We start from the raw sequence: 14,146 nt of genomic DNA on the forward strand, positions 1-14,146 counted from the left end.
ATAAAATTGATTGACCAATTAACTTAGTTCTATTCAACTGTGGCAGCAATTTACTAATAAACGAAAATATATGTAACTATGAATGAACAAAAACAAGGTGACTTTTAGGCCTCTAACGCTTCTTATCGGCCTTAAAATGTTTAAAACGGTTAGCAGACTTCCATCTCCTGTCGTTTAGGAAATATGCTAGTTCTCAACATTTGGAGCATTGGCTGCAAGAACTCAAAATTAATCCTGCACTTTGTAAAGACTTCTTTAGCAAATTGCTAGACGAAACGCACACAGTTAACTGAAACAACCCACTTTCAAATAAAACTTTTTTGATAAAGGAACTGGAATTTGGGATTTATATGGAAACATTAACTTGCATTCACTTTTTAAGATCTAATTTCTAATTATAAACCGAAAATCTAACTTTAAATAAAAATAATTTAATATCTAAAAAAATTAATTGTTATGTCCCATAACGGTCTACTTTCTATTCATCATAACGAATACATCATTAAATTTGGTCGCACTTTAATGACGTTAGTTCACTAGGCCATCAAGTGCTTGGTAAGTAGGCAAGCGCCACTTACCTCAGCAGTTTCGGTTAATTAATTAAATTATTAATTAAGAGAAAAGTAGCTTTTGTTAATCTGAAGCTTCAAAACTAGCAATTTATGACGAATATTTGCTTCGTTTTTATGATGCAATTTCTTTATTAGGCCATTTTTATAAGTACCTATCTATGCTCAATTTTTGTATTTCCTTCGGAAGTAATTGGTTCATTCTTAGTGTTCGTTTGATTCCCTGAATGGTTTATTATTTGTATAACATGATATTTAGTTTCTTGAGTTGCAATATTTTTTTCCTGGAGATACGTATTTATCTTTTCAGCAGTGTATTATACTTTTTCATCTTCTTTTCAAAATTATGATCTTTACTAAGTTAAATGTTATTCATCCACTTCCATCAGCTATAGAAACCCCTTTACCAAAATATGGTAGGAAATATAATTTAAACGAAAAAGTTAATGTTGGCTGATCGTTGATAAGTTAGTATAACTTTTAATGTGCAGAAACGAATCAATATCAAATTTTACTGTAAACTTGGCAAATTAGCTATTCTTTTCGGTTATTCAATTACCCGTACGTCGTTTGAAAATTAACTTTTTTCCTAGTTTCCTCGCAAAAATTTAAATACAAAACTTACCTTTCCTTAAAGTTGTTGACGGAAAAACCAAAGAGTGTCTCGAACGTTACAAAGTTTTTTATATTAAGCACATGGAAAAAGTGAAGTTTTTTCACAAATTTATAGTTTTTCTGATTATTTTATTCACTGATTCTTCATATTGGGACCGCGTTATTTATTTTACTCTTTTGTTAATCCTATTTTTTTGTTTTTTGCTGCTCTTCTTCACTATGCATGCATGTTTTCGTGTCATATAACTGTCGTTTAATTGTTTGTTTAATTTAGTCGACTCTTACATTTAGGATGCATTCAGCTCCTGCTGTGCTGTTCTGTACACATTTTCCCTTTAATATTTCTCTAGTTGGAGAATTTCTTGCCTCTTAGTGGTCTTGCTTTTTACAGCCTGCATATGTTTACAACATCTACTGTTACTTTTGTTTCTCTTTCTATTAAGTAGAAAGACACGTTTTTATTTTCTGTCATTTCTGTTTTGAAAGGCTTTTTCCCAGTTATATTTATAGGTGATTTCTCCTTTTTTAAATTAAAATTATTTGCCATGTTTTATAAGGATTTCACTCCAAATTCTTCTGCTCCCCCCCTACAGTTGAAAGTTTAATTTATATTGCATAGTGCTATACTAATGGAGATTTTGTTTGCTTAATAAAAAATAAAATAACTTGAATTTGCTGAAATCTTAGAAAGAAACCTTGAACTTTCAACGGGATGAAGGGTTTTCTTAACAAACACTTATTTAAACGAATTAGTTAAACGTACATGGTTTTATTATTTTCCTTTAAAATTTCATTTCTTTGTCTGACTGTTTCTACGGTAAAGAAAACTGAATTAAATTGATTGATCAAATGAGTAAAATTCACAATTTTTAAAAACACCTTTGACTCTTTTGACGCTGTTGAGGTGCCAAGCAGTTAAAATGCTGCAAAAGTTGCGAAAATTCGTTAAAATGTTATAATAAAACACATATTTTCCTGTTAACTACAAAGCTTATATTTGTTCTTCATGTCTGTAACTGTTTGATCTCATGTTAAAAGCTCTTAATCTGTATTTCATATCAGTTATTCGTGACTTGCTCCATCTGTTTTTATTTAAATATTTTTTGTCTTCTTTTTTACCTGGTTTTCGATTTTCACTGGGAATTTACTTTTATGTAGTCACCATATAATTTTCCTGCTTTGCAATTAATTTAACTCAGTTTATGCAGTTGTAATCGATTTGAATTTTCCCTTCTGCTTGTTGTCTTCCAGCTCATTTTCCGTATTTACTATTTTAGTTTTGGTTTTTTAAGAATCAGCAGTTTCTTCCTTGTGCGACCTATTTTCGCAACTAATGGCTAAGAAAAACCATTGAATAATTTATCATTTTCCAATGTTATCAGACTAGTAATAAAAAACACAAAAAAACAGTTAAACACAAAAAGATTTAACGATTTAAATAGAATATTTCAACCTCGACAAAATGCTTAATTTTCAACTTGACTTGAAATAGGTCTTCAAGCATTTATTTAATCTGATTGATTTTATTAACAGTTTGAGAAGAGTTTATGAACTATATTTGTTGTCCAGTTTTCATTAATTTTTGTGTGCTCTCGTATTTTCCATTTATTCAATTTCATTCAAGTTTTTTGGCTCTACACTTTTTTAATTACGCGGTGTTACTTGCATTTTTTGAAATACAATGTTAGTAACGCTTCCCTTATGCGAAGTCACTCGGACATTGCTTACTAATTGCATTACCATTATCAGATTTAATCAAACGAAAAACAAAACAGCAAATCACCATAAAAGGAGTCAAAGTTCAGCTTTGACTCGCCTTGAAGTTTTGAACGAAACGAGCCAAACTTTGCATGTTTTATAAAATTGGGGCAACTCTCCCAACGTATTTAATTTCTCGGCCTGATCTAGATAAGAAAGCAATAAAGTAAGCAGGCATAGAAGTATGGTAAGCCCCCGCATTATGATCGATTAAACCCAGGATCGACCAACACATGCTAAAAAGTTTGTATCGATTGTTCCCTGGCAATTTCTGAGTCATAAAGCAAACTTTCCGGGGCCACATCCGAACTTTCGCAACTTACATTTTAATTTGATCAAGTTGGGAAGGAAAAAAACTTAAATAAGACTAATTTTTCAGGAAATTGTTCACCAAGGCGTGGTTAAAAAATGTATAAAAAAACATATAAATCGCATGTAAATTTTCCATTCACCTTAACACTTAATGACGAATATAATAGTCGTGCATTTCTTTCGGAAAATTTAGCTCTAATTCCCCACACCCTTAGGAACGTGTATTAGGTAACTTATACGATCTAGGGGTTGTTTGGACGTGGCCTAAGGGAAGCCCATCAGCTTAATAGTCTCCATAAGTCTATAAATACAAACAGTCCTTCAAAAAGTGCGATGTTTGAATATTATTGCTCAGCGATGCCTGAAACGGAAACAAAAAGTACCGCACATGCCACCCGAATGTTCTGAAATTAACACGATATTGGTACCAAAATAGAAAAAAATGTTTTTTATCAAAATTCTCATAGGTTTGCTCAGTGTCGGTTGTGGTGTGAAAGCTCAAAATATCACAAAGCTCTTCGGATCCTCTGGTGATGTGAGTGTGGTTGTGATCATCCACGACTGTGATTTACTCGAGTTGAGTGCTAGTAGAAAAACGGTCGTGAACTCGGCCATTTGGCTCACAGAGCGAATTAGTTTTTTGGAAATTTTACATCCTCTTAAACTGGGTGTTTCAGTGTATCAGGCGTGCTCAGAAGTGGACTACTTAAAGACTCTTTTGGAGATTTACGAAAATGATGCTACGTATGTGCTGGGAGTGGTCACCTCACAGCAGCCGAGTGAAAAAGTGAGGAAGTTTAGTGAAATTTTGCACTTGAGGAGCAAGAATATCAAGACTTTCCCCGGGCAGTTGGTTAAAGCAGCCGTTAAATTGTTGGCGTCGGCAGGCTGGAAAAGAAACGTCGTTCTACTAGCAAAAGACGATCAAACTGTTGATTTTTTCTACCACCATGCCAAAGCATCGCGAGTCTGTGTAAAAAAGTGTTTCGTTTATGAGTAAGTAAACTGAGCCACTTCTTTGCTTGCTTTATTCTCAACGTAAATAAAAAATATTTCTTTATTATTCGTTCACATATTCAGTTATAGTTAGCTAAACAACCGAGTTCTATTTCATGGGAACAACTCAAAAGTATGCTTTTCTCAATTTAACAGCAATAATAATAATCTAAAATTAATCGACAGGAGAGTGAACAGTATTACATAATCATGGAATCACAATCCCTAAAATTACACCACGTTACTTGATCGTTATACCAATTATAACTGGAATATTGCGTATTTTGTTACGCTGACCATTCGAGGGTGTTGGTGATTTACACGTATCTTTGCATTTTTTTACATACTTCTTTTTATTTTATATAAATTCATAAATTCCTCATCTTATTGCCTTCCAACTGCAAATGAGAAACTTATTGATATTTCTAGACAGTTGAACGAATATACGGAGTAGTTAAAAAATACAGGAAACTTTCCTTGGTTCGACGCGCCGAAAAAAGAATATCTCAACGTCCGAAAACGATTCTTTTCCACACGGCAATTAAAGAAATATTTATACGCAAGAAATAAAAATATAAAAAGGTATATACAATTTAAAAATTTAAATTTTTGCCCACAAAAGTCAGACTTTTAAAATATTTTCTGTTTTATTCATTTATTTATTATGTACTCATAATAATAAACTAATATTATTTATGTACTCAAATTAATTTTATTTTTCACTTGAGTAAATTCAAAAGCAAAGTGCGTTAGAAAATCTCTGATTTTAGATGGTGTCTAATATTTTTTTCAGTTCAAAAAATACTGATAAAAATTTGTTAACTGCTTTTGTTTAGTTATTAATGGTTTTCAAAAGAGCATATTTTCAAAAACTTACTTTCTGTACTTAGAAAATAATTGTTGAAGTTATTATATATATCTTAAAACGAAAATTACTCAAAGAAAAATTTAATATTTACTGACCAGTTATGATTTTTAAGCCCAATTTGGCATTAGAAGCTTTCTGATTCTCTAATTTTTTCGCCATGTTTTTTATTTAACTGAAAATAGCTTCTAAACAGAAAGAAAAAGAAGAAACCTTAAAAGTGGTTCTTTTCTAAGGATTGATCAATAAAAATTAATACAAAGATTTAAAGGTCATGCAATAAAATAAAGGAAAAAGTCAAGGTTAATGTAAAATATTTGGTAATGATTAATGAAATGCGCTTTAAATAAACGTTGAAATAAATGCATTTAGTAAATGGCATGATGAAAAATTTAGGTTTATAAGATCAGTGAGTTGTCTTATATATATTTTAGATTATATTTTATTTTAAACCCGCTAATTTCTCGCAAAATAAATAAGTTTGCCAAAACTCAATGGACAGTAAAAACATTGGACAATGGAACAAAAGCAATAGACAGTAAAAAAATGTCACAAGCTAGGAAACAATTATTAAGGTTATTTCAGGAGATTCTACATGTATTTTTGGGAAAACTCAGTATTTAGAACTAAATTAGAATTTTAGTCGTTTTGGACAGAGTGGAAATAATTTGGTTCAGAAAATATCAATTTGAATGAGAGTAATATTCTTGAATAGAAATACTGAAAATATTTGTTAAATTTGTTGTATAATTTTCACAGGATTCTATGAAAGTTAGAGTACTAGTTAAGTAGTACCTACTATTAGAAGAATAATTTTCGAGAAAGCAATAAAATAAAATAAAAAAACAAAAAAACCGCAATTTTTACCGTTAAGATTAGTTCGCACTAAACTTAAAACTTATTAATAATGCATCAGGAAATGGTGTTCAAGATAGCACCAGAGTGAGATGAACTTGCAGAGTAAATAAGGTTTTTTAAATCTAATTTCCATCCAAAAATAAAATGCAATATTTAATAATTGGAATTTGTATTTTGTTGATAAAAAGTATCAATTTACTTTTTTTCTTGATTAAATAAAAAGAAAAACGGACCCGGTTTTGCCCTGTTCTCAACCAGATGAAGAACATTTCAAACAAATCGTGTAAAATTCCCCATCCAGTTTTTATATGTATTTTGCATTTAGATTGGAATATTGATGCAGCTTGCCCATGGGCTCAAGAAATTAAAATGTACATGCAATTAAACTAAGCACTTCAGTGACTTAAAACGCAATCTTTCCTAACATATTTCCAAATAACGCTAAGCTTTCTGCATTAAGATTGTTTTAACACTTGGAAGTGAATCAAATACATTCAATGGCACATCAGTTCATTGCATGTTCCATGATAATTAGATGAATTTTTCAAAGGTACCATTTACAGAGATAGCCGGTCAATAGCCTTGAATGCATCCGGTGAAGATCCGCTGGTACTTTTTGGTACCGCATCCGACATCGATGGATTCATTGCGAATGGCACACATTTTGAAACCCGAACCTCCAACAGTCGACTCGTCCTGGTACCGTTGGATGGAGAGGTTTCAACAGGTAATAATTACGCAAATTGGCGATAATTTGGTGCACATTTTTTTAAGCTTAAAATTAGTTGGGTTAAATAATTGTTGTTTCTCTCGAGATTCATTACCAAGAATTACTAATACTAATATTCAATTTTTAATTTTTAAAACTAGCCAAACAGGCACCAACATCGAATGTCGCTTACTGACTAAGCTAAGTGAGTTCAATGAGGTTCTATAGCTTTTTGTAGACCTTGCATGAGACACAGAATATTTAAGCGCTCTCTGCGCACTGGCCTTAATAAACCACTATATAGCTTCAAAAGGGTTCTCTTCAATCTGAGGTACCAATTCTGATTATTTTCTCCTTATTATTATATTTGATTTCTCTACATCACGTGTGTTTTCCTGTTTAACAGTCAAGATTCCCAGGTTCTTTCTTTGAAGAGTTTCTTTCTTCTTCTTTTATCCATTCTTTGAAGATTAATTTTTCTTACAAACCATAGTGCATCTGCTTTTTCCCGTAAAACTTTATATTTCGGACCTTTGTGCTTTTTGTGCATCCCCAGATCTAAATTGCATAAAGCCAATAAGGTTTAATAATTTGCATGCCTTCAGCTGGACAAAAAATGTTCTTTTTTATTCTATCATAACAGACGATAAGATGACTCAAAAAATGTTAATGAATTTTTCGCTCATTTCGTTTATTTACAGGGCGGTCTAAAAAAGTCAGATTTTCATAATATACTGCTTATGATGACGCTAAAACTTTCTCAATCATCATTTCTCATGCATCGTTGCATATCGAATTTTCGTCTAAAATTCTCCACGAAGTTTTAGCTCGAAGATGATTTTTTTTGAGTTTACCCTATAAATATAAGAGATGGCCGAAAAATTTAAAAACCGTTCTGAGCTATTTGGTTGACCTGTGCACTGTGGCTGAGGTGCAAAATTTTTGTTTATTCAGGAGTATGTCGAACGTTGCAACATGTTTCATTGCCGCTCTGTAGAAAATGTATCCGAGACATTTAATTTTTGTTATAAAAACTGACTAACAAAAATTAAATGGTGCTACATAAAGCTTCAAAAATAAATCAAATCGCTTTAAGGAACTAGAATTTATCCAGGTTCAAAGTTATGGTAAATTTGGCCGTGAAACGTTTTCAATTTTAACTTTTTTACATTCTTTCTGACATCTTACTTCCATCTTAATTTAGTGTCCAAAGTATTTCATTAGTATTTGCCTATGGGACGCCGATTCATTAATAATAATTATTGGAAAATATGTCCATTTTTTGTTGGTAAAGTTAATATAAGTCGAAGTAGTTTCGTTTAGTTTAAATATCCACTTGGAGGTTCATTTATGACATCAGTCATACTCATCAGCTGACATTAATACTGTGTCATCCGCAAATATATAGAGTAAATATAGAACAGGCCCTAGCACGCTCCCTTGAAAGTACAGTTGAAACCTTTCTTTCAACTCCGAGTAAGCGTTTCTTGCTTGATTCTGAATAGCTAATGGGTATATAGAATGTTGCGCTTGAGACAGCATTTTACCGATTTTATAGACTACGCCTTCATGACATGAAAAACCGACTAAACATACTAATCTTTCCTCTAGTAATTTGATGATATTTTTCTGATCCACAATCGATCCTAGAGTGATTTGATCGGAATCTCAATTAATAATCGGGGATTAACTTTGTATCTGTAAAATTGGTTTAAGTTTAAGTCTTTCTAGCATCAGTTTTTCAAAAAGCTTCCAAATTATTGGCGAAAAAAAAATTGGTCTGTACGACTTAACATCGCGTTAAAGTTTGAATTAACGTGGATCATGATGACTTCAACTTTTTTTCCATTGCCGGAACGTGTTGGAGCCTGATTGAGCCGTTAAATAGAGATGTTAACTTTAGCATCCCATTTTTGAGCAGTTTCTTCAATACTTGTTCTATAGTTAGATGAAACCCTGGATAATTTCTTGGAGTTGAGATTATTATTAAGCGTTACTCTTGAACTATTTTCCATTTCCTCTTCTCTTTTCTAAATCTCCCAATTTAACAAATTTAAAAACCAGTTTGCATTTCAGGTATGCCCGAAGGAAGCTTCATCATCCTGCCTCCACATTCAGCTGCTGCGAACTTCCAAAGTGGTGCTGGCATATTTCCGACCCCCTTGATGTTTGAAGTGGGCACTCCTTTGGCCAATTTTGTCCTGGAAGCCCGCAGATTTATTGCAGCCAATTGCAATGACACGATTTACAAAGTGAACTGCCTCAGGTCCAAACCCTTCTTCTTCGGGCATTTGCATTCAATTGAAGCTCCTCTGGACTTGTTGAAGTTCCTGCAAATTGATGAGCTTCAGGAGCATTTCGTCTATGATATTTTCCAAGTGGAGGCTTTGGGCGCTGACACAAATCACTCTCTTTATTTCTTTCGTAAGCCTTTGAGGATGGCGTATTCCTATCACGTGTTTTTCGATAACTTAACTCTAGTCGGTGAAACAGTTGATGTGAATGATACATCAGAGCTGGAAAGCTGCCCGCGTGAGTTTGTCATTAGAGGACGAAACAGAATATTCTATCGCTGGCCCGAAATATCCTTTCGGAGCGACGCTTGGATTTATGCCATTCTGTCCTTAGCGCTTCTAGGTGTTTTGTTCTGCTCGGCTATTTTGGCGTTTTTGCTGGTGGCGATTTTTCAAAAGCGCATCCTTGAAGGCAACCCGGTGCTCACCTTATTGCTGCTTTTAGCCGTTATGATGGTATTCTGTTCGGTGCTTCCGTTTACCATCGAAAATACCCAGAACATCAGGAAATCCTTATGCATCATCAAAGCCCTGGCCATTACCATGAGTTATGCTGCAGTTTTTTCCCTCTTACTCTCACGCAGCATTGTTCTCAGCTCTGCAGCCAGAGAAGTTGGGTTTATGTCCCACATTGCTGGCCCTGTCCAGTCATTTCTCTGCTTATTTATCTTCGGAGTTCAAGCAGCATTGAGCTTGCATGTCTTTGGAAGATGCCACGATATCTTCACTCAGGGCTACGAATTGGTGTATTTAATGTCCTATAATACAGTGCTGCTGATACTACTAATATGCCTTAGTCCGCTAATGTACAAAAGCCAGCGAAACTACAGGGAAGGGAAATATTTCACAGTAACTGCAGTTATGATTGCTCTAGTTTGGAGCGTCTGGCTTCCGGGTTTTATGATGCTGTGCAACGAGTGGAAGGAGATGATGGTGTGCTTGGGACTTGTGGCCACTGGAAGCATTTGTTTGGGTGCTATCTTTATTCCTCGCACTTACCTCATGACGATTGCAGCTGAAAGGGACAAAATCACCAGCGCTTTACCTTCTCTTGCTACCGCTAATAGTTCTATGGATATTTATAGAACTCATGCTCAGGTAAGGTTCTGTTGTAGGGATTAATGGGCGTAATTAAAAATGCCTTGTCTAAGGTGGGATATTTGCAAACTATTACATTTTCAGGAAGCCAACGGTGCAACTGTTGCGCCTGGATGAAAAGTATAGCTTGTGGTGCGTGCAGTGTAAATTTCAAAAAATTAAGGGAACTACCTAAATAAACCCCTGGTCCGCAAATTTATCTATTCTTAACAATAAGAAATTCCTTTTTTTAATTCCGATAACGGGCTTGGTAAGCCAATAGAATCCGGATTTTGAGCGAAAATCAATGGCAGTATCCATAAATGGCAAGAGAAAATTTAACAACTTTGGACTGTGCATACTTTCTCAATCTATAATACCACTTGAACCATTTCTTTATCGAAACATCGCTTTATTTTTAGATAAAATTTGAGCTATAAGATGATAAAAACATATGTTAAAATATACAGTGTGTTTAAATTTTGACGTGTTTTCTTGGTATCGGGTAGCTCAGACACGGAAACAGTACATGTTGTTATTGCCTGTTGTCTTCTGAGTAGTATGGATTTTTCGTCGTTTTTTTACTTCGAGCCATTCGAGAAACATTCATGTTTATATGACCGTTCACATTTTCCGCGCAAAATTTATTTTAACCCTCTTTTTTAATCATCTAAGATTTCCAATTTTAATATAAACTATTTTCCTGGGTTTTAGTCATTTATGTCGACATCACAAATTATTCAGTATTTAAAAATGTTTCGGTGTTTTTCCCCCACCCTCAGTTAGTCGGTATACGTGTTTGCACAAGAGCAAGATCCTTTCATCTGGTTAGGAAGTTTTTTCGGTTTTTCTCCTTTTCCAGTTTTGCCGTCAGTTTTTTATATATTTTCTTCAGATTACATCCATAACGCTGTATTCCTAAGTACTTCCATTCATCATGTAGTTAATTACAATATTAAAGCTGCCAACCTCTGTTTTTTATTACATATGTAACTCTATAAAGAAACAAAACAAATTACAATATCCTTAGGAGAATAAAAACTTTAACAACTTAATTTACAGAGTACAGAAACTGACAAAATAAATAAAGCTATCAAGTTGTTAATCAAAAGTCTTTTTGCCTGCAATTTTCTTCGTAAATACAAAAAGTTTAAGTACATTTTTTGCCCTCTGGGTTACCCCATATTTAGCAATATTAGAAACATTTAAACTTTGATTAAAAACATGACAGTATTTAAACACGCTGTACAATATGTTTATTTAAAATAATTTTTTTCTCATATCTTGTAACTTAAATTTTATCCAAAAATAGAGCTATGATTCAATGAAAAATTTATTCAAAACGGATCTCCTATTGAGACAATATTCATAGTTAGAAGTTAGTGAGTATTTAAGCTGTGGGATAAATTTACAGCGCCGTGTATATTTTTTGGAGTTCTTCTAGTTTTTCTAAGTAAAAGAGTGTATTAGGGTTCTACCTCTAGTTGAGTGACTTATTTCTCAAATAAACGATTCTATTAGTTTTATACTATCAATTTTTTAGACTAAATTTTGTTCATAGAAGTACTTATTTTGCGGTCTTTACTTTATCATGCCATGGATTTTTTGCACTTTTCTATCTACTTTTTTATTTTTTCTATTTCTTTTCTATCTTCTTCTTCTTCTAGCCGTTCTTCGTCCAGAATTGGACATAGGCCTCCCTTAGTTCTTTCCATTTTGTTCTATTCTGGACAATTCTCATCCATGGAAGTTCTGCCACCTTTTCTATGTCCCCGCACCAACGTGTGTATAATCGCATAAAAAAATATAAATTTTATCAAAATTGTTCCAGAACAGAACAAGCAATCCATAAATATTACAGTTGAATTTTAAGATTTTAGCAGTAGATCTAAAGTGGCGGTTTACAAAATTTCTCTATCGAAGTGGCGTCGTTCCAGAATTTTTAAATGCAAAATGAGGATATTTGGAGTACCTACATGAGTGCCACAAAATATTCGAGCGTTTTAGAATCCAGATGTAAGCAAAACTCATACATGCTCCACATTTAGCTGGAAGATAATTTATGTTCAATTTAAACTAGGAAAAAACGTGCGCTGATATTTGTTTGTAAATGATTGATTTTTTTTGGTTTCAGAATATGCCAAATTATGCAGTTTCTTATATAAACTCGACAAAGTATGTGTTGCAAAGGCTCATTTTAATGAAATCTTGAGAAAGTATTTTATGTTCTGGTTTTAAACTATTTACTCACGCAACTGAAACCCGCATTAATTTTACTGCAAAGAAATACGGAAAGAATAAATTATAAAACCTTGATATACAGAGAGGTAGAGAGGATCTTTTGCTATACATTTCCGCAATAATTCTCGATATTTCTAATATCTATAGTGCTCCAGTTTCATCTGATCTTTTATCTGTGTTTGCAGTAGATTTAAAAAAAATATCTTAGTAGATTAATTTCAAAGGACATTTTTTTGGTATAAAATTAATCAGTAGTGTTTGAAAGTAAATATCTGTAAACTGATTTTAATAAACGAGTCTTTGAGGACTATATACTAATAAAACTGAAATAAAGTTAAATAAAAGTTAAAAGAAGAATTCTTGATTGCGTGTGTGTGAATGTGCAACTGAAGAAACATTCACCTTAGCGATTATAAGAAAGGCGAATCGATGGAAACAAGAAAAATTTCAGAATGTGATAAACAACCTTTAGTCTCTCAAAGATAATATGGAAACTGTTAAAGTATCTCAAACAGCCAAAAATATTTCTCATTTGTTCAAATTTTAAGAATTTCCAACTGAAAGCGAGGCGAAAAACTGCATGAAATTAGAATTAAAAAGAGGAAAATCATTTAGACAACACGCAAAGATAAAACCGAAACGATTCACTAAAGTAAAAGAGAAACTCATTTGATAATTCGTCCAAACATTCTAAAGCGTTTTCCAAAAGCCCAAAAACACCAGTTTTTACTGCGAAAATGGCATAATCATATCACTTAATTTAGCATTAAGGAGATTATCCAATTCATTATATGAGTGGATTGAAGTCGTAAAAAATCCAGTTTTTGCTTGAAGTTAAATAAAGTAACTAGTTAGCAGTACAGTAAATTGTTTGCTTAGAAACAGCGGCAACCAATATATTTTGCAATTGCGGAATTAAATCGAGTTTGAGGAGTCAATTTTAGCTATCTGCAAAATTACCGCAGCTTCATAATCACGCGTCCGAATTACCGTTCGTGTTGGACGCGTTCTTGCACAAGTGTAGGAACAAATTGCACGTTAATAACGTTTATTTATTTATTTGTCTTCATAAAATGTTTAGATTTTACATATTTGTGTTCATATTATTTTTTTCTCTATACCTACAGCCGATCTACGACTGTATTAATATAGCGGCGATTAATGCGGCTGCTGTGGCCAGGGCAGGAATCACACCAACTGCTCCTGCTGGAACTTTGCAACAGCCCGACCTGTACTCCTGCCCAGCATTACCCGAAGACATTGACTTTGATATGTGCTGTGAATCTCCAGCTAATACTGACAAAGTTACACGGTTTTAGATTTCAAGATCAAATTTAAAAAATATCCTAAACCACATGCGTACTTAATTGTGAAGCAAGCGGTTCTAAAGACTTGGGATTTGAAGTCACTGATTTGAACTGGTTGTTTTAAGTAAGTTTCTGATTTGTAGTGTGAATAAAGCATTATTAGAGGATTTAGGAAACTGAAATTATGCTGGTTGTTTATACAACAAATACATTTTACTTGTGTGCAAAATGGGTTTTATTTCTTCAGAGTATTTAACGCAAGGGCTCTTATTACTGCGTTCTCCAGTTGATTTGTAATTTGTCTGATGATATGGCACAATAATCAAATATTTAATATATGAGTTCTTTCAAACATATTTTTTTTGTTCTTAACAACAGCTGGATTAAGAAAAATAATTTTGATGGAGAAAAATAATACATAACCGGTTAATACGTGCGCACAAAAACTTTAGATTCTCAAAGAGTCATGAATTTCTAGTATTTTAAAAAAATCCGGGGTAATTTTAAGTTAGTAGGTAATTTATATTATATTACTCAGTTTTTTA

At 33.1% G+C, this 14,146-nt stretch overlaps 1 protein-coding gene across 1 annotated transcript; it reads left to right on the top strand.

Moving 5' to 3' along the window:
• Positions 1–3,570: 3,570 nt before the first annotated feature.
• On the top strand, positions 3,571–13,830 carry LOC109539659 (protein bride of sevenless). The gene is made up of 4 exons (XM_019907546.2): positions 3,571–4,250; positions 6,537–6,700; positions 8,759–10,074; positions 13,422–13,830. Exons 1-4 carry the CDS (start codon positions 3,697–3,699, stop codon positions 13,611–13,613), a joined length of 2,226 nt encoding a protein of 741 aa, XP_019763105.2. The 5' UTR covers positions 3,571–3,696; the 3' UTR covers positions 13,614–13,830.
• Positions 13,831–14,146: the final 316 nt, after the last annotated feature.

Source organism: Dendroctonus ponderosae, unplaced genomic scaffold (genome assembly GCF_020466585.1).
Source record: "Dendroctonus ponderosae isolate FM_Combo_2020 unplaced genomic scaffold, Dpon_F_20191213v2 Dpon_F_20191213_5, whole genome shotgun sequence".
Taxonomy (NCBI): domain Eukaryota; kingdom Metazoa; phylum Arthropoda; class Insecta; order Coleoptera; family Curculionidae; genus Dendroctonus; species Dendroctonus ponderosae.

Bases quoted from the DNA above. Each gene is read 5' to 3' on its own strand.
- LOC109539659 (XM_019907546.2), top strand. From the start codon at position 3,697: ATGTTTTTTATCAAAATTCTCATAGGTTTGCTCAGTGTCGGTTGTGGT. The intron at 4,251-6,536 runs GTAAGTAAACTG...TACCATTTACAG, and splicing joins AAAAAGTGTTTCGTTTATGA to AGATAGCCGGTCAATAGCCT. The intron at 10,075-13,421 runs GTAAGGTTCTGT...CTATACCTACAG, and splicing joins TTTATAGAACTCATGCTCAG to CCGATCTACGACTGTATTAA.